The following is a 24,503-nucleotide window of genomic DNA, read 5'->3' as shown; positions in this document are numbered from 1 at the left end:
GTTTTTGCAATTGGAGAAATGCCCGAACTTTTTCAAATTAAATTGAATGGGAAAAGTCAATTCTTCGTCAGATCCAGTCTACTGCCAGTTCTGTGCGCAGCCTACAGCTACATGTAGGCCTACATCTTTAATATCAACTTCACAATGGAAGTTAGGCTAGAGCCTAGGCCTAGTTCTATTTCTGAGTAGATGTAGCCATAGACTAGACTTGTCTGTTTTAGGCCCTGGTTCAGCTGGCAGATAAACCATAAAGGCCGTCTATATTATGCGCAATAAATCAGCTTGAAAGATAAATGTTGACCTCTTTGATTTAATTTGGATGGTTGGTCGAGCGAGATGGTCTCGAATTTATCCCTGTCCGGCTAGCTTGAAATGTGATTGAATGGAATTCTCTCAGTCTTTCAACAAAAAATGAATAAATAAAGAAAAAAAATAATAATAATGAAGAAAAAAGAAATAAATAAAATAAATAAATATAGAGATAGATAGAAAACATACACGGTAAATAAAGGAACAATAGAGTTGGTAGTATTGATAATGGAATATAAAAATAAATATCCCAAGATCTACACCTTGAAGCATCAATAATGGTACGGTTCATACGCCTTGAAAGGAGGTTGGTATTTGGAATTAGGTTTGTATGGAATGGATGTCGATGTTTGGGACTGCTTTTGAGTTTTAAATCTCGAGAAAACACAGTAACGGTCAATTTACCATGCACTCACCAATGCGAACTAGCATGGAACTCCTACCTCTATCTGGATAGTATTATTACCAATAGTGTGCAATATTGTTGCTCTCTTTTGGAAGGGGCAAGTTCAAGGGGTTCGGCAAGCAGCGATTGTTTTTTATATAGCGCTTTGTCAATCTTCAACACAATAAAATCTTACAATTTATGGTTGAAGAATAATAGTACAGGAGCCTAGATTGCCCGTGAGTAGTTGGAACTGAGATGATATCGACTATATCATGAATGGCAACAATTGTAATAATAATTTTGCTAGTAATGTTAATAGCGGTAAATATAAATAATGATGAAACAATAATTCCGGAAGGGGTCAAGTGGAAATTAATGGATATAGATAGGCGGGCATGGGCTTGTATTTGGATGTACTATGTGGCTGAGCCCTGTTAAAAGCTTCGGTCATAATTTCCATGTGTTGCGTTTTTTAATACAATACATGCAAATGAAGTAAGCCATTTAGTTCAAGTGTACATGTAGGTGAACGGGTGAACCTGGAAATGAAGTCGTAAATGTCTTATGTGATAAAATGGGTGGTATTTACCCAACTGTAGTAGTTTGGATAATTGGTTTTCGGGGAGGATGTCAGTGCATTCTTGTAATTGAGATGATGTTACGCAGATACACACCCATGGTTTATATCAAAAGAAAGCCACGGATTACTTACTCAGCACGTTTCATAAATGTACAGGTGGCTGCTTTTTGGAATTGATCAGTGAGGGGAATATGGGTGACCAGTGGTCTTCTGCTGATTTTGCAAGAGCTTAAAGGGATTGGTTAACATTGGTTTGACTTTTAAAAAAAAAAATTGAGCTAGAAGGTCACACTTGTCATCTGCGTCTGTGATATGTTACAAAAATGAAGCCAAGAAAAAATTGCGTTCGAAAATAATTATTTAGTTTTTCAAAAATTGAAATATAAAGTGACCGGAAATACCATCTTAATTTCATCCCATACACTTATGTGTACTATTCAAGCATCTATAAGACGCCTAATTACAAAATCGGGGTTTGCCTTGTACATGTTGTAGTTTTAGCTTTTCATTCTCAATAATGGTTGTTTTCAGGGTTTATTAGTTGTGATACATGCACTTGTACGCATAATTCATCTTGGTTTGAGAAATTTTTAAATCGGCAGCCCGCAAAGTTAAACAATACCTTTAATATTGGCGGGATGTAAATAAATAAATAAATAAATAAATGGAAAAAAAAGGAACTTAACAAAGTTCGCTCCCTTGGAAATAAAAAAAAGGCGTCTGCAATTTGGCTTATTTCTGTAGTTTTAGAGGTTATAAACAGTGTATGAATATTGTTGATTATGATACTCTTCTGCTACAACTATTAGTTAAAATAAATTGATTAACAAGCCAAAATAAATGAAAAAAAAATAATAATAATAAAGGCTGAAAAAAAAAAATATTCATAAACTTGATAACTGGAAAACAGAGATAAAAAGTCGGGAGCTACGTGCATGAGAAGAGCAAGTAAATCTTAATTGGCCTTAAGTTTAAATAGGCATGCTTCTGCCGAAAGTTCTTCATGTCAATGTGTATAGTTTACATGCAACACCAAATTAACAGAATTAGGGTATTTACACGCACAATACAACTCCGGCTTAAAGGTAATTAGGTGATTTTAACATGATCCATGACAAATCAACCTGAAAAGGAATTATGGGTATTTTACATGTCCCAACGCAAGTCCAAAGTAAAAAGAAGTATGGGTAATTACAGGTGCCAATTTAACTTCAACTTAAAGATAAATCAGAGTAGTTGCCGTCAATATGAGTTTATATCGCCAGAGATCTGGTACATTTAAATGAATCGAATCTTGTGGAAACATGAAACCTAAGCCGGTTATCAGTTACCATGGGCAACGCCAATACAGGCAAATAAAGGAAAAGACTAGACAAATCCGTGGAATGTATGCTTACATGTACTTTGATTATTCATCAGAACTCACAATTTCTTGCAGAATCCACTGGCATAAATAATGCTCATATGAACAGATGTTGGGGTCATTTTTCAGGTTCAGTAAACTCACTACCACAATTGATAGTTATTTTCGAATATCATTAAGGGTATTTACATGCCGTGTCCCAATGCAACTCCAGCTTAGATGTAATTATATATAATTACATTTACCATATTATATCCATACATCTGGATACCAATAAATTTTCTCATACTGACATGCATGTACGGCATAGGCTACCATAAAGAATATATACTCGGAAAGATTTCTGGTTTCTCCTTGCAGGGCTCGAAGAATCTGGCTGTTTGGCGACAGCTTACAATGAGGGCTCGGGAGAGGGCCGTCACCACGGGGAACCACAACCTTGGGGGCTGATTAAAGGCTACGAGGTGTACTAGTTGGTGGAGCCGTGGGGGTACTACGCTTCCCAACTGCCCGAGTGACCTCCAAGGGGGACTGAGATACAGCCCCATACCAACCTTAATAATCATTCACGTGGGATCCAATGGATTCAATGATTGGGCAGCTATATAGTGCCAAAGAAAGTAGACAAGCTGGAGATAACGCACTGAATTCAACCAGAGCTCTACGGCCGTGGTGCGACATATGTTTCTCAAGCATCTTGCCACGCCTTACTATTATGCACAAGAAAGAACTATCACCTCACAGGCAGCTAGTGACAGTGTCAGGAAATCTGTGAACGAGTATATATGCCAAGAGAAGGATTCGGTGCATGCACAATGCGTCATTTATCAACCACATCTTACACTATCATGAACACCGGTACTACAACAGAGGTGGCATCCAACGGTCAGACGAAGGAAGTGACATCCTGATTAGTGATTTCAATAGGGCAGGTTAATTTGCCCTCACTGGACATGCTGGACAAGACTTGAATGAATAAGAGAGCTCTAAGAGTCCCAGGATTGGCGAGTGCGATTCCTTTAATTGATCTGGGAATAGCGAAGGAAAGACACTGGACGTGCAGGGAAGTGTTGTTTAATTACACAACCCATGATATGGCACTCATACTATTATAATGGTTTTTCTCATGCTTATATTGGTTCGTTATCTTTTTAACCAAACGGTACCTTCGGCTCATACCGAAGAGAAATACAAGAGAAACATTAAGATTTAATGAACGAATGAGTAACACCGACAAATAAATTCAATAGATCATTAGCACGAAGTGCTCAAAGGTTAAGCAACTGGCATTAAGACAAGCTGATAGTTTTGAATTTAGTTTGGTTATACCTTACAATGCAATCACATCTGTCATATTGGCGTGGGTGCATGGACACTCGCACCTGATTGGACATGGGTAATAGTGAAAATAAACTTGGGAGTTAATTAATGAACAGAGAACCTCTTTCTACCAAATGGCAAGATATACAGAAACAGTGCCTATCCAATGGTTCTTTTCTTGGTACGAAAGTTGCTCTGGTCAGTGCTTAATGGTAACTACTTTGGTGCAAATGAACAAATCAAAGAATTGGCAAAAAAAAAAAAAAAAAAAAATTATGGGTGTTGTTTGGGGGCATTTGTTTTGGGGGTGTTTTTTAGTACTTGGCAATTTCATTATCATTTCTCGAAGCATGCAGGGGATGGAATGACCAAGAGCTCTGTGAGCCAATGGCGGGGAAAGGCCAAGATTATCGGATATTTCGTAGGGGGATCCCCGTCCCAGGCAACTGGGACACTGGGTGGAGCCACCATCCTCCCAGCTGGTCACGTGACTCGTGACCCGGTTCCCCCTATGTGGTTAATTCTTAGCCTTACTCTCTCCTTCCTCTGCAGGCATTGACATTTATTGATATTACTGCGATACACATGTTTGTGAAGTATTGGTGTATTAATTAATGTTTGATATTACTGTGATACACAAGTATGTGAAATATTTGGGTAACAATTCCCGAACGGAAATTAAAAGTTGAGAATATGGCAATATCTGGTATATCGTGTAGTATTTCTTCTCACAATATGTTTATTCGATTATCGAATAAATTCTATTGGGAGAGAATACAAGTTTTAGTATGTAAACAAATATTGACTATGAACCAGTTCACTGCCCTTCAGAAGGAGGTCAAGTTCACGTGTACTTCTGTTGGGGGAAGTCGGTCAAAACGCGCACCCGGAAGGATTGTATCACATTAAAGCGTGCGCGGTAATTTTACACATCCGAAATGCGCTAATGCGCGATCAGCGCGGATGAAATCGAGTCATTCACGTTTTAATTTCCGTCCGGGAAAGACATTTTCCCACCTCCCACCCCTCATTCCTCATGTATTCATGTTCCTTAAGGTGCATTTACGGATTCCGTCGATATATCTAATCAGTGGATTTTCTTTTTAGCCAAGGGTTGAAAAAAGAAAGAGAAAAAAAAATAATAATATATATATATCTTATCAGTATAACATGCGAGACGGGCACGAATGGGTAGCATTAATGAAATAATTAGCATTCACTGTGCTAGGAATGGTAAAATATGATTACTATGACACATAACACATGTAATTGGTAGAAAACCTGGACTATTGGCCAACAGATGGTTGGTACAAAGCTATTACCTCATGGTTATACTCTAGAGGAAGTTTGGACTTTCAGTTGTCAATGGGGTGGCTAAATGAGTTTGCATGTCTTGTTGCTTAGTAAGATTCATTTATGTATCTTCATAGGATGATTTTACGGTTTTGTAAAGAAATGGATGGCTGGTTGGGGTTGTACCAGGAGTAACTCCTTGGTTGTATACACATATTTTGGTTGGCTGGTTGGGGTTGTTTATTATTTGGCTGGATGGTTGGGGTTGTTATCAACAAGACTTTAGGCCAACAGATGGTTGGTACAAAGCTATTACCTCGTGGTTATACTCTAAGGGAAATTTGGACTTTCAGTTGTCCATGGGGTGGCTAAATTAGTTTGCATGTCTTGTTGCTTAGTAAGATTCATTTATGTATCTTCATAGGTTGATTTATGGTTTGGTAAAGATCTGGATGGCTGGTTGGGGTTGTACACATATTATTTTGGTTGGCTGGTTGGAGTTGTTAAGTATTTGGCTGGATGGCTGGGGTTGTTATTAACAAGATATTGGCCAACAGATGGTTGGTACAAAGCTATTACCTCATGGTTATACTCGAGAGGAAGTTTTGGACTTTCAGTTGTCAATGGGGTGGCTAAATGAGTTTGCATGTCTTGTTGCTTAGTAAGATTCATTTATGTATCTTCATAGGCTGATTTTATGGTTTTGTAAAGAAATGGATGGCTGGTTGGGGTTGTACCAAGGAGTAACTCCTTGGTTGTATACACATATTTTGGTTGGCTGGTTGGGGTTGTTAAATATTTGGCTGGATGGTTGGGGTTGTTATCAACAAGACTTTAGGCCAACAGATGGTTGATACAAAGCTATTACCTCGTGCTACTCTAGAGGAAGTTTGGACTTTCAGTTGTCCATGGAGTAGCTAAATGAGTTTGCATGTCTTGTTGCTTAGTAAGATTCATTTATGTATCTTCATAGGCTGATATATGGTTTTGTAAAGAAATGGATGGCTGGTTGGGGTTGTTAACTATTTGGCTGGATGGTTGGGGTTGTTATTAACAGGACGTTGTAACCTGTAAACGACATGCATCTTGGGTGTTTTTTAGTACTTGGCAATTTCATTATCATTTCTCGAAGCATGCAGGGGATGGAATGACCAAGAGCTCTGTGAGCCAATGGCGGGGAAAGGCCAAGATTATCGGATATTTCGTAGGGGGATCCCCGTCCCAGGCAACTGGGACACTGGGTGGAGCCACCATCCTCCCAGCTGGTCACGTGACTCGTGACCCGGTTCCCCCTATGTGGTTAATTCTTAGCCTTACTCTCTCCTTCCTCTGCAGGCATTGACATTTATTGATATTACTGCGATACACATGTTTGTGAAGTATTGGTGTATTAATTAATGTTTGATATTACTGTGATACACAAGTATGTGAAATATTTGGGTAACAATTCCCGAACGGAAATTAAAAGTTGAGAATATGGCAATATCTGGTATATCGTGTAGTATTTCTTCTCACAATCATTATTATTTTGCTACAAATAGTGTAAACAAAAATTAAAGGCAAAGAAAACTTCATAATATTAGACAATATAGCATATTGATTACTTATGAAAGGGGGTCTTCACCCTACAAGCTCTGCTTTTTAGTTGGTCTCCTTCTCTTTCGATTTTATAGTATTACTGTATTATAGAAATGATTTATATATTATATTTTGTAAATATGTATATTGAACTATCATTGTAAACGTAAAAAGATTGAAAGAGAAAATAAATGAATTTAATTGAATTGAACTGAAATGTGTATAAATAAATGGATATTGTTTACACATTGTTTGCTTGTTGAGAAGTCGCATCATGTTTTAAATCAATATGCATGTATTAACTGATTATAAATATGGAAATTATTTACATATTTGATTGATTATTGAGTAGTATGACCATTATTGAACAGCGCTCTTTCAACAGCGTTCTTTCACAGCGTATACTTCAGTGTACATAATATTGCTGTTGCAAAGTGAACGTTTGTGGACCGCCTCAAGTGTTGGAGGTAGACAGTCGTGAAAGGGGGAGGAATGAAGATGATGTTGTGGTTTGTTATAGCTCATACAGTGCATATCATTCAGCAGTGAATTTTGAGCCGAAGACCCACGCCCTTTCTAGTTTCATACATAGTCCTTCTCTCCGCTTGTCCAGAATAGATAGGTGATCACTTCTCGTGCATGGTCATAATCTGTTTTTTTTTCAATATTTTTTTTATTTCTCAACTCACTACATACATAAGTATCACAATCATGCACAGATACATTGTAATTACAAATATTGCATGCATTTCAAAACAAATCCCAACAAACATTTCATTTTATATACAAAGTATTCCACTATTCTTCGATGCAAGTTCATCAAATTACGTTTAAATAATTCTGTCGGTTGTTTCTATTTTTGTAAACCAATTATAAAGTAAGCAAATGTGAGTTTAATTCTTGTATTTACATGAATGAATTCAATATTTTGCAAACAACACAATTATATTGCCTTATTGGTGAGATTAAAGTTATTGATATGACTGTTATAACTCCAAAGCAATTTTTAATGTCACCAAATTTTGTAATTTTAATATGCTTGCCATCAACAATTCGTGAACTTCATTCCAAAATAAAATTTTATTTTTACATCTAAGAAATAGATGAGCGATATTGTCTGAACGTGATTTTTCACAGAAATTACTAGAAGGGGAATCTTTTACTCCAATTCCAATTAAAAAAAAATTGTTTTGAAATTCTTCTATGAATAAATTTAAATTGGATGTTTCTAAGATTATTATCAGTATTGATGACTTAATATTGGTAATAAGGCCCAATAATGGGCCAGATTGCACGTTTTGTATCCTCTCAATGTGTTTTCTCTGTGATGCGTCAAGTCCAGAGTGCCAAATTGTTGTACAGTACTCCAATGCCGGACGAAAACATGAGGAATAGATTACCTTTAAATCACCAAGGGTTAGTTTGAATCCCTTAGGGATATGTAACATATTACTATGAAGCCTTCTGCTTGCAGCGCGCTTGGTGATCTAATTGACATGATTATGTCCATTTCAAATCATTCTGTATGCAAATGATGCAGCAAACTCCAAGTAATTTCATGAACTGGACTTCAGATAGCTCCTGAGTCCCAGTGGGACTTGTTCTCATGAAGCTTATATGCATGACAGCACATTTACTTGGGTTAAGTATGTTGTTGCTTTCCTTAGACCACTGCTGAAGCTCATCCGCACTCTTCTGGATGGTGGCAGGGTCGCTCGTTTTCCTTCTTTCTGGTATTGAGTGATCATCTACGTATTTCCAATGTAGATTAGGACTATGCTGGCTTGCATGCATCACTGATAAAACAGCGGAAAATAAGTGGGCCTAAACGTGTTCCCTGCGGGGCACGTACAGCTTGTGTGTTCTTCAATCCTGAGACTACTGACCTGTACATAACACACTGATGCCTGTCTTTCAAGATGATGCATATCCATGACATCAATGCTGGTTGAACATTCGTGTCTGAGTTTGTTTTTCTTCAGCAAGAAAAAATATCTTAATTGAATGCACTGAATACATAGGTATAATGGCAGCTCGGACTGAAGCCAGGGTAATATCATTTTTTGTTTGTAACTCTGAAAACGCGGTATTATTTTTATTGATATAATCAACCTTATTATTATTTATACCATTTTCTTTTTTTTATCATTACCATTATTATCATTATTATTGTTGTTGTTATTTATTATTACTATTATTATTGTTATTGTTAGAATTATTATTATTATAGAAATAGTAGTAGTAGTAGAATTAATAGTATTAGTGGTAGTGGTGGTGTTGGTAGTATATCGATATGGATATGAATGATAAGTTAACATCTTCATTAGATAGTCTTGAAACTAATTGGGAAACTAAACTTATGAATAATATGTTAACGTAGCATAGTTGTTGGATATAATGTAAGAAAGTTTTGATTTAACAAGGCTGGATGGGAGGAATATTAACATTGGGAGCTAGTATCTTGGAAGCACGATCATTGCTGTTTGCCCTCTCACTCCCCACAAAACGAGTTTCACAACCGGAGGAAGATAAGAAGAAAAATAAAGAAAGTGAAAAGGATGGCATATGAAATTCTTTTAATCACTTAATTACTTCCAGGATACTGCCCAACTCCCCTCATAGGGGTCAAACGGACAGGGATGATTTTTCTGGATATTATGCTAAATTCTGTCACAAAATTACATTTACATTGAGAGAAGAATGTTTATATTATATTGGATGGATAAGAATGGAATACAAAAAAATAATATACAAGAGTTCGGAAAATATTCCACGAATCGTAGATGAGTGGATTATTGGCTCTAACTAGTGGAATATTTCTTATGTTTCATAAAATAACGCCATCCAATATAATTATTATCATCTTTCCCCCCCCCCCCACCCACCCACAAAAAAAGAGGGAGAAATTTGATTTGGCATGTTTTATCACTTCATAGGATAATAATGATTTTGGTCGTTGGCATACGACTTGCATGTAGTTCATTATGACATCATGGAGCCTAGTTGTGCTCTATCCTGCGCATCGCATTGTTTCTATTGGTGTACGCATTGTATATTTCACGCATTCGCGCACGCGCCCTAAACTGTTGAATAAGCTCTCATATTCAATAGCAAATTTTGTACACGAGCCTACGGGATATTCGTCGGATTTCGGTCCTTTTAGGAATACGCTCTGCTACTGCACGGGCAATTGATGCCGACCAAAAAACGAGTTTTTAATGCATCGCTAGAACACTATATATTTGATAATAAAGCAATATTGACTGGCCTCGGGGCGATACGACCTATATCGCCAAAACTAGATTTATATTGCCCGAGTCGTAGACGAGGGTGATATCAATTTAGTGATGGCGATATATGTCCTTTCGCCCCCTGGCCAGTCATCAGTATTGCTAATATTAACCAAATCAGACACTTTTGTGACGTAATTGAAATAACGCGTCCCTGGCCTAGGGACGCAGTATCCAGCGTTGTCTCAACTTGACTGCCATTATAACGTATAGCCAGCACTGCGCGGTTCAAGGACGCATACAAAAACGCGTAGAATACCCGGATGTTAGCGCTGCCTTATTGCCCGCCACATTTCCACGCATTTTGTCATTGACTTAAATTGGGGCCGTGGATGAACAATTGGAATTTTATTGACCAGCCATTCGATCAGTCTTAAGCAGGCAACAATGTTTCAAAGTTGCCCTGCTCAGATATCTGATACGGTTAATAATAAATAATATCGTTCGCTTGCAACTATTTACATTTTCCCCGTACGTCATGTTCTGCCTCTTCATTTTTTTGGTGGGTGGGGGTGGTTACTTCCTTACACAGCAAAGGTGAATATCATTATATATGGGATTCTGCTGTGAATATACGAAGCTATTTACACAGAAAGCGAGGCATAAATAGGTATAAATATCATTTAAGAACAATACAAGACTGTAAAAACTTGACTCTAGTTCTATTTGTTGGGGATTGTTTTTAATAGCTACAAGATGGACACGATTTAAGAATGAAGATTTTTTTTTATTATTGCATTTCTTCTTGTAATTTTATTTTGGCCATCAAATAGATCAAGAGTAATATCAAAATTGAAAATATTATTTCTTGGTTTTATAAGACTATGAAAAGTAAGGTGTGTTTGTTGACATGAATTTTTCGACTTGTGCTCCGAACAGTAACCGAGTTTTAAATTCAAAGTGATATAATTTTTTTGAAGTTTCTTCGGAAACAAAAGGTTTCAGTGCATCAGCTTAGTTTATCGTTGACAAATGGACGACAATGAGCGTTCTTGATATTACGGAAATCTGAAGACAATAATAGTTATGGGTTGCGGTAACGTGTGTTTAGCTAGCGAAATTGATGTGTTGTTAACAATGAGGATAAGAATATTACGTATTCAAAATTCCTAGTCCCAGTAATCCGTCGTGTGGATCTCTTAATTTAAGAAGAGTCTATTTTCTTTCTCGAAATTCCCAAATATGATTTGTAAATTTAAGTGGTCTTATGACGCTCTAAATTCTCTTCTTTGTACATTTTAGATTTTACAGTGATGCTGTGGAAGAAGGTCTAGCTTATACCTACTTTAGTCATGCTAAAAATCTTCCAGCCGGCGTATGAAATACAGAAAGGCTCACGTTTTGACAAGGAAACCTTGAAATCGTACAGATCTTTATTGCAAAGGCCCTATAAATGCCCAAAACGGCAGGGGTAAATTTCCCATTCGTAAACTGCCAACTCGTCCACTCACCATGCTCACCACATGATCTACTTTCATTTAGCTCAATGCCATTCCGTCCATCAACATTTCGTCTAACAACCATTTGGTCCAATAACCAATAAGGATTGTTCCTCTTCTTTCGCTCCAATAATCTCTGATATCGTAAAGAGAAGCATAGATGAGTTCACTGTCCCCATTAGCTTTGAAAACGGCCCTTATTCGTCCTTTAGTGAAACGAAAAATTATTAAGATTGTGAATCACTCAAAAGTTACCGTCCAGTTAGTAATTTTCCTTTTTTGTTCAAGATTCTTTAGAGGGTTGTCGTTACAAGACTCATAGATTATTTGTTAGAATATGATTTATTTGACCCGTTTCAGTCTGCCTACCGACCTCATCACAATGTCGAGACACTACTCACAAATGCTTCTAGTTTTATCTTGTAGAAAATGGACAGTGGATCTGTCACAGCAATGGTACTCCTAGATATGTCGGCTGCGTCTGACACCGTAGACCACACCTTACTTATCAACATTCTGACTAGTTAAGGTGTTCAGGGCAAGGCCCTACAATGGCTGAAATCTCATTTCTCATTCCATTCACAGTCAGTCCTCCAAGATGGTGTTACCTCTTCATCTATGCCATTGGTCTGCGGCATCCCCCAGGGCTCTGTTGGAGGGTCCACTTTGTTTTCCAGTTATTTGACAGGGCTACGAGAGATTTTGTAAACGTCACTCTGTTCACTATCATTTAAATAGATATAGATGATATTCGGATTTTTGTATCATTTTTACCCAATCAAACTAGTGCCACACAAGGCCTGTGTAATCTTGAAAAATGCATAATGGACATTGACACTTGGTTGAAGTCAAACTCGTTACTTTTGAACCATAGTAAATGTGAGTTTTTAGTTCAAAGTTTCAACTTAACAAACTCAACATTGATTCGATTTCTATCTCAGGCAATGACATCCCCTTGCCAAATTCATGTGGCAATCTTGGAGTTCTTTTTGATTCTCACATGTCCATGTCCAACCAGATTTGCAGATCAGTTCGTTATCAATTGCGCAATATTGGCGTCATAAGAAAATATCTCACTCAGCAACAGAGAAACTGGTGGGTGTTTCATAAAGCTGTTCGTAACATACGAATGGCTTTGCGAACGACTGGTGATCCTTCCTTGTGCTCTGTGATATCCTTATGTAACAGCCTCCTCTACAACTTACCAGATTCTCAACTTGGGAAATTGCAATGATTGCAAAATTCAGCTGCGCGTATTGTAACTCTATCTGGCAAGCGCAGCCTTATCAACCCTTTATTCAAAACTCTTTACTGGTTGTCCCTGAAGGAACGCATAGTTTTTGAAATCCTTCTTTTGATTTTTTTTTATTCGATGGAACTTCCCCAGTTACAATAAGTCTTTGACGCATAATAACCACCCTCAAGAAATTCGCGATCCTCATAATCTAATCTCTTACAAGTTCCAGTTGCTAAGAAATCATGCGGCGAACGGGCCTTTGTTCACGCAGGGCCTACTCTGTTAGAAAATCTCTACTAAAAAAGAAAATCCTGCAGCAGAGTCTCGAGAACACTTGTAATCATACTACATTGTGTAATGTTACATGAAATTGTGTAAAATTACAGGAAATAGATATGTGGTGTATGTTACCATTACAAACTCATTGTAATAAAACTGTTTCCCCCTTTTTAAAACAGACCAGTTTTGTGAAATTCTATAAAGATTGTCTGAAATCTTTCCCGTTTTAACAATTACAGAATCCTTTGGTTACTTCTTTCTGTAAAATATGTATTTCATTTTTTTCTTCTGTATAATCTTCTGTTTTTTTTCTAACAGTGGACCTGTGAAATTCTCTTCCACAGAGTTTGAAAACCCAGACTTCAGGGACCAACTTCAAGGGCAACCTGAAAACATACCTGTTCAAGAGTGCTTTTTGATTATTGTTCAGACATATATTATAATTATGTAAAAAGTTTTTGTTGTTCTGCTCTGGAGCGCCTTCAGCATCTAAACAAGATGGAAAATGTGCTATACAAATCTCATGTATTATTATGTGTTATTATTTGGTCGAATCATCACTTTGTCTAATCACCATTTCGTCTAAGACCATTTCGTTTCATGCAGGGGCCCGTTGCAGAAAGAGTTGCAATCAATCGAAACTCTACAAATCATGAGCAACTTGATTTTCAACCAATCAACAGCGCGCATTTGGGACTTGCGATTGATTTTTTTTACTTGCGTTTAAACGCTCTCTTAACTCTTTCTGCAACGGACCCCAGTTGGTCATTTCATCTTCATTAATTTTACACAATTAACACTTAGTCCAATTAGACCAAATGGTATATGAACTAAATGGTTATTGGACCAACTGGTTATTAGACGGAAAGGCATTTGACTAAATGAAAGTAGGCCATGTGGTGAGTTGACAAACTGATGGTAGACCAAATGATAGTAGACGAGTTGACAATTGGACTAATTGGCATTAAACGAATTGTTAATAAACCAACGGCAGGCAGCCAGGTAGGCTTGAGCGATCATTAATTTCAAAAACTAGTTTCAAGGGACAACAGTATGCTCGAATATCACTGTTAACAAGTCGCTTGCCGGTTTCTGCTAAATGAATAAAACGAGCATAAACAATTTAAAGGGGAATGAAACCTTAGGAACAAATCGGCTTGTGTAGAAACAGAAAAATCAAAGAATAAGAATAAAGAAAGTTTGAGAAAAATCGGACAAATAGTGAGAAAGTTATGAGCATTTGAATATTGCAATCACTAATGCTATGGTGATCATCACTTTGGCAATGCGACAAGGATGTGTGATGTCACTGATGAACAACTTTCCCTTTGGTGGAATATAAAATACCCTCAAAATGTCTCTTTTTGCTTTTTCTTATGATGATACAAACTCTTTATCCATGATGTATTCTTAAAAATATGCATTACATGCCTTCATGTAGACAGAGCACATGATTTATGGATAGATGTGATAAAAGAGGCAATTCTAGTGAAATATATACTAGAGTAATGGGGAGAGTTGTTCACAAGTGACATCACACATCTTTGTCGCATTGCTAATTTGCTATCTCCATAGCATTAGTGATCGCAATATTCAAATGCTCATAACTTTCTCATTATTTGTCCGATTTTTCTCAAACTTTCGTTGATCTGTTTCTTTGATTTTTCTGTTTTCACACAAGCTATCTTGTTCCAATGGTTTCATTCTCCTTTAAGAAGCGATAATATCTTCCATTGGATATTTCCAATGAGAAAATTGAAGAAGACAGTCTATTCGTCATGCTGACTTCCATACTGAACAAGTTTTTATGATGATTAGCTTCTAACCTTATTTTACAACAAATTTTGCTGTTGATGTTTGTGCTACCCTAACTACCAGAAATGTGCGGAAAATCTATTCGCAAGATAGCTTCCCTTAAAAAGTTAACGATCCACATCTATGCCCATATCTTAAATGACCAAAGTTGATCTTCATAGTTTTTAGCTCACTCTCTTCAAACGATTTATTTTCAATTGGTCCAATGCAAATTCCTCCAAATACCAACTCGTCTACTAATTTTGGTCTACCGGCAGTTCATTAACTATCCAAATGGTCCAATTGCCATTTTGTCCACTCATCATTTCAGTTGGTGATTAGACAAAGTGATGATTGGATCAAAATAATGGTTGTTAGAGAAATGCTGATGGACGTATTATGGCATTAGACTAAATGAAGGTAGACCATGTGGTGCACTCCAAAAAAAGTAATTGATAAAACTGCTCCATGAGGGGAATTATGTGTCCAACCACCATTGGGCATTCTAAAGTAATTGCTGCTTATTTTTAACCTTAATGGACAATGTGCTTTCCACATTGGGTAAAATAATGCCACAAAGTTTTTGGACACAAATTTATCCGCTAGGTGGTAAAAATTTTACCCAATATTTTTTTTACCATTTGAGTGGACGAGTTGGCAATAGTCAATTGGCAATTTACCGTTTCAAAAATCATATCGAGAGAAAAAAAAGGAAATTTAGGATTCGAAATATTTTTTCCAGAAACTGTCATTTCCATCACACCAAAAAAAGGGAGACTCATTGGAATTTAATTAAAAGTCTGAGATAAGAAATATTGCATTACGATTAATTTCTCAAGGCATTTTTGAATCGGACTATGTAATGATAAAATTAATAACAATTCTCGGAGATATTCTCTGATCTGCAATCTCTCAATTTCTTTTCGTAATTATTAATAAGAAAAATAAAAGTATGTTCTCTGAAGAAGTATGAACTATGTAATCATTTTAAGAATAAGACATGTTTGAAAGATAGCAATCTTACCTCTGGAATTCACAACGGCTTTGTCTAAAGCAATCCATGATTGCTGAAAATTTGTCAGCAAAAAACGATAGAATGAGAAATTATTTTCCACCAGTTTCGGCATCAACTCTTCAATACCCTCCGTTATCGCTCCCCAGTAACCATACTCGGCAAACTGTATCCAAGAGCAAACTTTCCATCCGAAGAAGTTCATGATCTCCTCGAAACAGTTGGCATATTGCTGGACCAACAGCGAAGTTCTTGTAAGGGTACTGTACCGTTCCTTGTCTGCTAGATCGAAACCGGGTGCCCCACCAGTTATCAAAGGAACGTTCCAAGCTGATGCTAAGTCGGCCAAGCCCAATATGGACTTGATACAACCTGGTCCAATAAACGCAGCAACTTTGCGAGTATGGTAAGCATGAGCAGCAATGGATGGGCCGACAACAGGATTTTGGGAAAAACAAGAAAAGCTATACCGAGTGTAATTGATGGATATGTTGTGGATTCTTCCATCATTGACAAGTTCTTCTATTTTGAGTTTAGCAATGTCGATTGAAGGTACTATTGATGTTTCTTGGTAGTCACTAATTAGCCCTTCAAGATCGATTTCAATGCCACAGATTAGTGGGAAACAATGGCAAATAAAAATTAATAGATATCTCATAATTTGTATGTAGTGTAAGAAGAGATGAAACACGAATATTGTGATCTATCCGGTCATCCTACCTCAAGACTTGCGAGATACTATCAGGTGCACTCAGTGAAAACCTAAGTAGAAATGAGCATTGCGAACTTTGTATGGCATGGGTATAATAAATAATCTTTTATTATTGACTGATAAGAGGACTTATTACCTTACTTAAAATCATCAATAATATTCCATATACCCGGGGAAAGGTATCATGAAAAACAGTTGGAAACAGGCAAAGGTACTTTCTTTTTATCTCTCCCTTTCTCTCTCCCTCTCTCTTCGATGCAATATTTCTCTCTCGTTCTCTCTCCTCCCCTCTTTCTTTTTTTTCTTTCCCTCCTTTCCTGTCTGATTTTGTGTAAAATATCTCAATCAAAATCCAGTGTGAACAGTGTATATAGTTCTAAAATAAATAATTTTATACCATTTAAACAAGATATATGTCATCATTTCCTCTCATCTTCTTTTGTCTTTTTTTTCTAACAAACTAGATATCTAAGGAAAAAGAGGGATCATGGGGAAAATCTAGTTAAGATAGTCAAACAAATGTTTTTTTATATGCTGACTAAAAACGGTTTAATAATAATCATGATAATTAACCTTTTGCGTTATAAAGGGTTAACCCATTGTGATATAAAGGTATTTCAGTAAAGGAAGGTGCAAAGAGGACAACTATTTATTTGCGTAAAATATATTTAGTAAATATCGTTTCAATAAACTCAGAAAAGCCATTCCATCTGAACGAATATTTTAAAGTTGAAGATTCTGATTAAATAAATTCCGATTACACAGGATAAGTTTTAAGTGTCCAGCAGAAGTTTGAGACAAGCATTGAATTCTTAGTGTATACAGTGCGATCATTTATCATTACTTAATCATATATAAAATAGACAAATGACCTACCAATTTAAAGCTGAGAATCTCCTCTTTCATCTGATATTACTTAGATTATTTCTCATTCACGCATGAGTGAACAAAAACAATTTGAAAAAAGGATACCAAAAACTCATTTGGCGGGGGGTATTTGGGTTTCAACAAGCCTTATTTCAAAAGCCAGAACTTTTTTATTTCTTGACCATTTTCTGTAATTTAGGCACCAAATTAAAGAGCAGATATTGAACTTTTCAGAAATGTGGTTTTCTTTTTGAAACCCAGATACCCCCGCCAAATGAGTTTTTGGTATCTTTTCTTCAAATTGTTTTTGCTCACTCATGCGTGAATAAGAAATAACCTTAGTAATATCAGATGAAAGAGGAGATTCTCAGCTTTAAATTGGTAGGTCATTTGTCTATTCTATTTATGATTAAGTTATGAAAAATGATCGCTAAATCTCGGTTTCGTTTATTCTGGTACGCACTGTATAGCGCATGATGCACATCTTTATTTTACCTATACAAAATTGCTCTGCCTATTATCCCCTCGGGAATCAGCAAGCTCCTTTGCTTATTCCTAACTATATCATATTTTTTGTATCAATTTCATTTCTTAGTAAACAGCCGACAGAAAAGCTCTCCTGCCGAGTTCTTACGGGAGTTACCATAACAGAAACGGTAAATACAAAGCAATGCTATTAAATTTTGTTTTATATATATCAGTCTCGATCAGGCACGTAAAGAAAATTTTCGTTCAAAAAAGTTATCATAGAATGTGTCCCTTTTAAACAACAACAAAAATATATCATATTAAGTGGTAGTCAAATTTCTATTGAGAGATAAGAACACCACCTTATATATACTAGTAGTCCTCTTTCGCATCAAAGATACTTTCTGCTTTACAAATTAATACGGCATTAAAGACTCTTCACCTTTTCCCAAGATACATGCAAGGTCGTTTGTATAGAATGCAGGTTTACTGCGAAGCAATATGTGTACCAAGCATTTTGAAATTGGTTGGTTTTGTTTAGTGGTACGCACTTTTTTTTTGGTTAATTTGTCATTTGGTGTGGTTTGTTGGTTAATTCATGAGAATACATAAAGATACAATCAATAACACCTATAAGATTAATTGTCTTAACCATGATTAAAAAACACGATTATACAGATGACCATTAACCAGGAAGACATTTTACGAGCGATATTCTAAGTCTATTATCGGAGCTGATGTTATTAATGATTATAGTGATGTTATTGAAATAATTTTGGATAATTTGAATTCTTCGACCGATTTTGATGTATATTTGAATTATGTTGTGGCCCATGATATGCTTAAAACGGTTACACTTCGTAATTCCGAAGCTTCGTAATTCCGAAGGTTCTTTATTCCGAAGGTTCGTAATTCCGAAACACGTAAATTGCCTATACCTCGATGTTCGTTAATCCGAAAACGAAAAAGGGTTCGTTAATCCGAACATTTGTGGCGTAATTCCGACGATTCGTTATTCCGAAGGTTCGATAATCCGAAAACGAAATAAGGTTCGTTGTTCCGAAGGTTCGTTAATCCGAAAACGAAATAAGGTTCGTTGTTCCGAAGGTTCGTTAATCCGAAAACGAAAAAAGGTTCGTTGTTCCGAAGGTTCGTTGATCCGAAAACGAAATAAGGTTCGTTTTTCCGAAGGTTCGTTAATCCGAAAACGAAATAAGGTTCGTTTTTCCGAAGGTTCGTTAATCCGAAAACGAAATAAGGTTCGTTAATCCGAAAACAAAATAAGGTTCGTTAATCCGAAAACAAAATAAGGTTCGTTAATCCGAAAAATGAAAACCGGGAGAGCAGAGGCAAGGGGGGGGGACACTGTTGCCGTTCAATTGTTATGAGGATGGGAAGGCAAGGGCGGCCGAACGAATTTTCGTTCGGGGTAAAGCCAAAAAATGAAACTCATACGTCAAAATGGGCATTTTGGTGATATTTTCACCTGAAGATTATCATCTGCTTGAAGTCATTGTGTGTTTGATAGTGATTAAGTAGAGAAAAACTTTTTGAAGTGACTTCTTATTATGGCAAAATGTATATTTAGGCTTTATTTTTCGGGAGAGAGTATATGAGCGAGCGGCTTGGTAAAACAAATTCAAAGGTGAAGTTGTATAACTTTTTTTTTGTGTGGTCAATTATTCTTAAAATGGCATTATTGCGAGGTGTTGCGAGCGTGAATCACAAGCTAAAACTTTAGGTTATTTCAATAAAAAATGAAAATTAGTTTTTAAAAATCCGAGCAGATTTCTGCTGTCATTAAAAAGATTTGCATCTAACTAAAGAATTAACACGAGCGCAAAACGCGAGCTTAAACTTACTGACCAGAAAAGGAACCTGTTAAAGAAAGCATTTAGTGACCTTTTTAGGATGCATATTTCACCAATCGAATGAGAGTGCGAAGCGCAAGCTGAAAATTTTCAATATTCCAGCCTGAAAACTTAACTTAACTTGTATACTTTAAAAAGAGTATTATATTTCGAAAAAAAGCATGAAAGACGGCATATTTATTTTTGAAAAAGGAACTTTCCCATTTTGGAAAATATTAATTCCCCTGTTTTTTATTTCATTTTGATGCCCCCTGCCTCCCTCCCGGCGGATCCAACTTTCGTCAAATAGAGGGGGGAGAGGCAATTTTTTTTAGTCATATATTCCTTGATCGGCAGTTTAAAGTTGATTTTTGTTTGTTTCTTTGAAAGGGTAGTCCTTACAGTCAATATTCAGATTTATCCTTATAAAATAAAGTAAATATGTAATAACATGATAAACCCTTTTTAAATAATGCGAGCGCGAGCTATATATTTTTGTTAATATGATGGGCAATATGTTTGTGATCTTCAAAGCGAGATGCCTATGTAACTAAATTTAGATAATAACTGCTAGCAAGAAGCGCGAACAGAATTCTTAAATATATATGCTCTGACTTGATCTAAAGGGGACATTTTAAGAACTTTTTGCAGTTAGCCATAAAGACGATGCGTGTTTTAACCAATGGCGGCGGAACTTTTTTTTTTTGGGGGGGGGGGGCAAAGCAAAAAAAAGGGGCCAATAGGGGCAATTTGGTGGAAACGGATATTTTCACCATTAGATTATCATCTGTGTAAAGAGGTTGTGTGTTTTGTAGTAACTAAATTGAGCACAATTTTTTAAGTGATCACTAAAGTTATTTATAAAACGGGTTCAAGGGTGTAGCCAATGGTGAGTGCGTATTCAAGTCACATGTTCATGCTTGAATTATGCGCAACCTTCCAGTCGTGCATTTTTCGTGCAGCACTGTGCATTTTTTGTGCAGCACTGTGCAATTTTTGTGCAGCATAAACTGATACGCGTTCAGTAAAAGAGGCTGGCTAGGATTTTGATGCGCTTACTTAGGCGCGCATAGTAGATACGCCTGTGATGCCATAATTGACAGTCTTGTGATGTCTTTGTCTGTGCGATCGTACACAAGTTGGAGGGATTTGAACAAGATTTCAATGAAAAATTCATTTTGCCGACCCGTTTTATAAAACAATTAATGCACATTTTAAGATTCGTGATGTTAGTGACGATGCGAGCAACTCTCGGGCATTCACAATATTAAGCAAAAGCACTTGGCGCAAGCGCCTCTTGCTTTCGCATAATTGTAAATACCCTCGAGTGTGCTGCATCGTCATAACACACTCATAAATGTGCATTAATTGTATAATATTAACGTTTCATTTCTGCGAGCGTAGAGAGCAAGCGGTTTGGGGAAAAAGTCAAATCTGAAGATGTAAAATTCACCTTTTTGGTCAATTACTGTTAAAAGGGCATCCTTGTGAGATGTTGCGAGCGAATCACGTGCTCAAACTTTTGGAAATTTCATGTGGGCCTAGAATGATAATATTGATATAGATATTATTTACTCAGGGAAGCCACTTCAGTTCTGAAAACTATTCTCCCAGCTATTATTTTTTTTTTACAAGAATGCTTAGAATGTCCAGTTTTCATGTTGGAAAATCGGAAAAATTTGGCTCACGTTTCTTGCTCGCATCAAGTATTGTTTATTGAGGGACTCATTCTATTCCTGGTTACAAAAAAGAAGTATGAAATGTCCAGTTTTCAGGTTGGAATATCACAAATTTTAAGCTTGCGGTTCGCGCTCTCATTATTTAGTTCGTGAGATATATATTCTATTCATGAGTCACTAAATGCAGTCCTTAAAAGATTACTTTCTGAAGCCTGTTGCATAAAACTTTTTTACCTGAGAAAACTCTGGTAAAAACTGAAAACTAAGGTTAGTCTGATTTCCGCCATTGACTTTAGCACAGAGCAAAACTCTTGTAAAAACAACCTGAGTTTTCTCAGGTAAAAAGTTTTATGCAACGGGCCCCAGGTCAGTATATAAACAAATTACAGCTCGCCCTCGCATTAATTCTTTAGAAAGATACACATCTTTCTCACGATTACAAATAATGCTCCGAATGCTCACTTTACGTCTTGTTACATGAAATGTCTACTAGTTTGAGCTTGCGATTCGCGCTTTCAACATCTCACAACGATCATTATTAGTATTATTTTTATTTTTATTACCAGCAGAAGCTGTTATTAAAAATGACATCCCCTCCAATACAAATCCTATTATCTAGTGGTTGCTCGCACGCTTCCAACACACTTGATCCCCTGCATCTTTAATTAAACCATTTGCTTATAGGCAGCAATTGCTCAGATAAAATTGAAATTAGCCTATGCTTGATCAGGGCGCCTATATTCTTAATGAAATACATGCTTTGGCCCCAACACACGCATGTATCATCGATCGTTATTACTATCATTGCATAATATCGTGTAATCTTGTAATGACAACATCGTTTTTGTTACCAAAATGAATTATTTTCATTTTCGGAAATACGAACCTTATTTCGTTTTCGGATTAACGAACCTTATTTCGTTTTCGGATTAACGAACCTTATTTCGTTTTCGGATTAACGAACCTTCGGAATTACGAACCTTATTTCGTTTTCGGATTAACGAACCTTCGGAATTACGAACCTTATTTTGTTTTCGGATTAACGAACCTTCGGAATTACGAACCTTATTTCGTTTTCGGATTAACGAACCTTCGGAATTACGAACCTTATTTCGTTTTCGGATTAACGAACCTTCGGAATTACGAACCTTATTTCGTTTTCGGAATTACGAACCTTCGGAATTACGAACCTTCGGAAATACGAACCTTCGGAATAACCGAACCTTCGGAATTACGAAGCTTCGGAATTACGAATGTATGCGGCTTAAAACTTAACTTATAAATTGACATCCTGTACTTATTTATGATGACCATAATCATGGTAAACAAATTTTAAGCATAAACATGGTAAATGCATTGTGAAAAGTTTGTTCTTTTTCAAATTCAATGGTGATGTTACATGTTACTTCAGGGAATTAATGTCATTAATTTTTTTCATGTAAATTCTACCCTTTCAGCATTTTCATGGGTATCAATCATGGTCGGACATGGGGACATGCCCTCCCCCCCCAAAAAAAAAAAGGGTGCTGGAAAGAAGAGGCCTTGTCCCCAAACAAAAAAGAAAAAAACGAGGAAGTATTGTATTTTTTCAATTGTTTTATGCACCAAAATTGGATAGGGGATGTGTAATATATTAAATATTAAGTCCACCTCACAAAAACGTTGATATGAATCAACCGAGGAAAATCAGACAAGCATAACGCTGAAAATTTCATCAAAATCGGATGTAAAATAAGAAAAATACGACATTTTAAAGTTTCGCTTAGTTTTCATAAGATAGTTATATGCATAAGTTAGTTACGTGAAAATGGGAGAATCAATGATGTCCTTCACTATTTATTTTGTTTTTTTATTGTTTGAATTATACAACATTATTTCAACTTTTCAGATTTGAAAATAAGGCTGAACCATAAAATGTTAAACAATGTTAATTCCACATGTTGAGGGAGAAATAAAACTCTGTTTCACAGGACGATGAGGAGAAAATTTGAATATTTCATATTTTATATAATGAAATACAAAAGAAATAGTGAGTGAGTGAGTGATGTCTTCCCTTATTTGCATGCCGACCGAGATGTGCATAAAGCTATTATGTGAAATAAAGAGAAATGTAAAAATGTCATAACTTTCTTATTTTACATCCGATTTTGATGAAAATTTCAGTGTTATGCTTGTTTGATTTTTCTCTTTTTATTGAAATCAACTTTTTGTTGGGGTGGACTTGTCCTTTAAGTCAGAATTTACCAGACGTCTTACTCAATGAAGAAAAAGAGACATCAAAATATCAGTGATTCAGTCAAGGAGACTTCTGAATGAATTATTATTCATGCTAATAATTGCCCAATGAGCATTATCTTCTTGCAAATTTATCATAGTGTGCAATTTACCAAGACGAGCCGTAGCATCGTAATCATGATACACAAATGTATGAGAATATGAAATAATTGTAATTTCATGTAATGACATATAAGAGACGGAAAAGTTGGGACATGACATCATTAGCCAACATATTGCATGATATTCACGACGGCGTGCTTATAACTGTTTTTCACAAAATAGTGCCATACTTTTAAATTAATTGATTTCATTATATGTTATCAGATTTTGATGATTTCTTCAGAGTTTTGCTCAGTGAATGCTAATTTGTTTATTTAGATAAATATTTTTTTAGCCAGGAGTACCCCTTTAATTTCCCATTGTAGTCCGTGCTAATGTTTTAAGCTCATTGTATTATAAAAAAGAAGCTTTCTATCAAATACACTCTTCACTCCCATTTTTATTGATATATTATTTTTTAAGTAAATACTTCTTAATGGTTGAATATGATATTGAATATTTTCTGTTTCCAAAAATATTTCTGAGAACTCAAGATTAAGTTGGCATTGTTAAAAACGTGCATTTACGTATAGTTTGTCCAATGCATCTTTGGAAGGAATTCGAACGGCAGTAGCTACAATCATCACAATATCGTGTTAAAAACATTCATAAGAATGTTAATTCATGCAAATACGTAAAACAGCAACTAATCTATTCATATATGTAAAT

The 24,503-nt window shown here is 36.1% G+C and overlaps 1 protein-coding gene across 1 annotated transcript in view; it reads right to left on the bottom strand.

The window, feature by feature from the left end:
• Positions 1 to 3,090: 3,090 nt before the first annotated feature.
• The window catches only part of LOC121411943 (toll-like receptor 6), a 28,264-nt gene continuing 6,851 nt past the window's right edge, over positions 3,091 to 24,503 (bottom strand). The window contains exon 2 of the mRNA XM_041604855.1: positions 3,091 to 3,194. Within this exon, the coding sequence (XP_041460789.1) occupies positions 3,091 to 3,194 (104 nt within the window). The remainder of the gene's footprint in view (positions 3,195 to 24,503) is intronic.

Source organism: Lytechinus variegatus, chromosome 3 (assembly GCF_018143015.1).
Source record: "Lytechinus variegatus isolate NC3 chromosome 3, Lvar_3.0, whole genome shotgun sequence".
NCBI lineage: Eukaryota > Metazoa > Echinodermata > Echinoidea > Temnopleuroida > Toxopneustidae > Lytechinus > Lytechinus variegatus.
This window is presented reverse-complemented; position numbering and strand designations above follow the sequence as displayed.